Consider the following 3,005-nt stretch of genomic DNA (forward strand, 5'->3'; position numbering starts at 1 on the left):
CACACACACACACACTCTCTCTCTCTCACACACACTCTCTCTCTCTCTCTCTCTCTCTCACACACACACACTCTCACTCATTCACACTCTCACTCATTCACTCTCACACATTCACTCTCACACACACACACACACACACACACACACACACACAGCGGTCGCAGTGAAACTGTCTGTCTGACGTGTGTGTGTGTGTGTGTGTGTGTGTGTGTGTGTGTGTAGGATCGGATGGTTCTGCTGGTGATGGGAAACATTGTGAACTGGTCACTGTGAGTAACGCTGATCATCATCATCATCTCACATCTCTCTCAATCACATGATATGAGCACACACATGACCTGTGTGTGTGTGTGTGTGTTCAGGGCGGCGTACGGCCTCATCAAACGACCCAACGACTTCGCCTCGTACCTGCTGGCCATCGCCATCTGTAACCTGCTGCTCTATTTCGCCTTTTACATCATAATGAAGGTGCCGCTCTCATTATGACATCATCATACTACTTCCTGTGGTCCTGACGTGTTCCCGCAGGGTTCTTCAGATCCGGCCCTGACCGACGGTGGCCCTCGAGGGCCGGATCTGAAGAACGGTCCTGTGGTTTCTGTGAGAGGAGCTTGTGCTCCGGTGTTTGAACTCATTCAGTTGAATTTGAGTTTTAGTCTCGTTCAGATGTTTATTTGTGATTGAACTGTTGTGTGCAGCTGCGCAGTGGTGAGCGAATCCAGTGTCTGGCTCTGGTGTGTATTCTCTTCACCGCTGTGGTCTGGGGTTTCGCTCTGTTCTTCTTCTTTCAGGGTCTCAGTACATGGCAGGTGGGTCACACACACACACTTTACCCCTTTTTGCCCCTAAATCTTATTTGTCATATATACATAAAAATGTGGGGTTTTATTCATCAGTGACGCATTAAATTGATCAAAAGTGACAGTAGAGATATTGATAATAATAATAACAGATTTTCCAAAAGCAGTCAGACACCTGAGGTGGTGTTTTATAGGGAATATAGTCACTGCGCTGTGTGTCGTCACACTGTATTCACAAGCTCAGCTTCTCATTGGTTAAATAAAGTCACCAAGCAGCGGGTCAGTAACGGTGTTACCTGTGTGCAGTGATGTTGACCAAACTGTGTCTCACCAGAAAACTCCAGCGGAGTCTCGCGAGCACAACCGTGAGTGCATCCTGCTCTCCTTCTTTGACGATCACGACATCTGGCACTTCCTGTCCTCCATCGCCATGTTCGGTTCCTTCCTGGTGAGTCCAGAACATCGGTCAGACTCAGAGAACTGAAAATCATCATGTCAGCTAAACACCGGTCTGTCTGTCTGTCTGTGGTCTCAGGTTCTGCTCACGATGGACGACGACCTCGACACGGTTCAACGAGACAAAATCTACGTCTTCTGATGGACCGATACTAGCCGATCACAGAGCAGCACCGGGGGTGTCGGCCAATGAGAGGCCTCGCAACTTGAATATGTTTACCTGCCAGTCAGAGACGGCGGGGGAGGTGCCTCGTATGAGAACTAATGCTGATAGGACAGTGAATGTGCCAGTCAAACTGCCAGAGCTCCTCCCCTCATCATGTTAATCGCTTCAGACCTGCTCCAAATCTCAATGCATTTTTGTACCGGTGACGTTTCTCTGCGTTTGTGTCCGTCTGTGGCCTTCTGTGTCTGTGGTTTTGGACCGTGTGGTTCTGACTGTAATCCGAGCCGAGCTGCTTCACTCATCTAAAGATGATTCTGATCTGAGAAAATCAACTTTGCACTGTCTTAAAAATACAGATTGTGTTTTTACAGAGTACAAATGAAATGATTACTGAATAAATACTTTTTACGGTTGTTTTCGGGCGTGTAAATCTGTTGTGCTTTATGATGACCGTGGACAGTTTACATGCACCGAAACAATTCATAAAACCATATCTAAAAATATATTTCAGAAAGGTTGATGCGACGTTCACACGTTTTATAACCTCGTGACCACATTCAACCCCGTTACAAACGTGTGTCGTCCACAAAAACATTCTGCCATGTAAGGTTAGCCTCCGTGTTTAAATCAAACTGATGATCAATCACACAAAACATCATTAGTGAGGGACACGGAGATGGCTAGCGATCAAATATGAGCACCTGTGTTGTCTTTTTATATTCATGCATGATTCCGTTATGAATTCAACACTTTTATTAATGTAAATCTTTAACAGACGTATTATGGGTTTTATCATGTTACTGTTATAAGGTTAATTTATAGAGTTTGTGGTGAAGAGAAGCTTACCTCAGAAGCTCCGGCGGATTCGCGCGCTCCGCTCCAGGCAGTTTAACGGTTTTTGTCACGTGATCCATTCAAACAGTAAAAACGGTTGAACTTTAATGTAACGACAGTCATTTAGGTATTTTCAAAATATTTAAAATTGTTTTCAATTTATATAAATTTGTGACTAAAAGGCAATTTTTATATCAAACAAACTTGTCTTTTTGATATTTCAGATATGTAAGCCGCACCTGCTTTAGTTTATTATGAGATTATAGAAAAAAGTACACCTGCAGTATTAAAGTATTCGGTTCATTTATTGTTTACAAAAATATCTTACAAATGAGATCTGCACATTGCACACAGCTATAGAAATGAAAATGTAGACAAAACTGGTTTGTGAAACTGCTGCTGAGCTCATAAACAGGTCAAACACCGCAGATCTTCAGCTGTCCTGAGAAACACACGTCTGCTTGTTCAAGCTGCTTCAGTAATGAAGAACTTTAATCTGGTTGTTGAACTAACCCACCGCCGCTGGACGCGGAACAGAGGACTGAGTGTGTGAGCGAGTGTGTGTGTGTGAGTGCGTCCGTGCGAGCGAGCGCGTGCGTGCGTGTGTGTGAGTGCGTGCGTGCGAGTGTGAGTGTGTGTGTGAGTGTGTGTGAGTGTGAGGGAGTGTGTGAGTGCGTGCGTGAGTGAGTGTGTGTGTGAGTGTGTGTGTGAGTGAGTGAGTGTGTGAGTGAGTGTGAGTGTGTGTGAGT

The 3,005-nt window shown here is 45.0% G+C and overlaps 1 protein-coding gene across 1 annotated transcript in view; it reads left to right on the top strand.

The window, feature by feature from the left end:
- The window catches only part of LOC107678658 (SID1 transmembrane family, member 2), a 14,099-nt gene extending 12,265 nt beyond the window's left edge, over nucleotides 1-1,834 (top strand). Inside the window, exons 24-27 of the mRNA XM_016474049.1 lie at nucleotides 363-468; nucleotides 699-809; nucleotides 1,135-1,248; nucleotides 1,336-1,834. Coding sequence (XP_016329535.1) covers nucleotides 363-468; nucleotides 699-809; nucleotides 1,135-1,248; nucleotides 1,336-1,398 — 394 coding nt within the window. The 3' untranslated portion in view covers nucleotides 1,399-1,834. The remainder of the gene's footprint in view (nucleotides 1-362; nucleotides 469-698; nucleotides 810-1,134; nucleotides 1,249-1,335) is intronic.
- Nucleotides 1,835-3,005: the final 1,171 nt, after the last annotated feature.

Source organism: Sinocyclocheilus anshuiensis, unplaced genomic scaffold (genome assembly GCF_001515605.1).
Source record: "Sinocyclocheilus anshuiensis isolate Anshui unplaced genomic scaffold, SAMN03320099.WGS_v1.1 scaffold173, whole genome shotgun sequence".
In the NCBI taxonomy this organism is placed as follows: Eukaryota; Metazoa; Chordata; class Actinopteri; order Cypriniformes; family Cyprinidae; genus Sinocyclocheilus; species Sinocyclocheilus anshuiensis.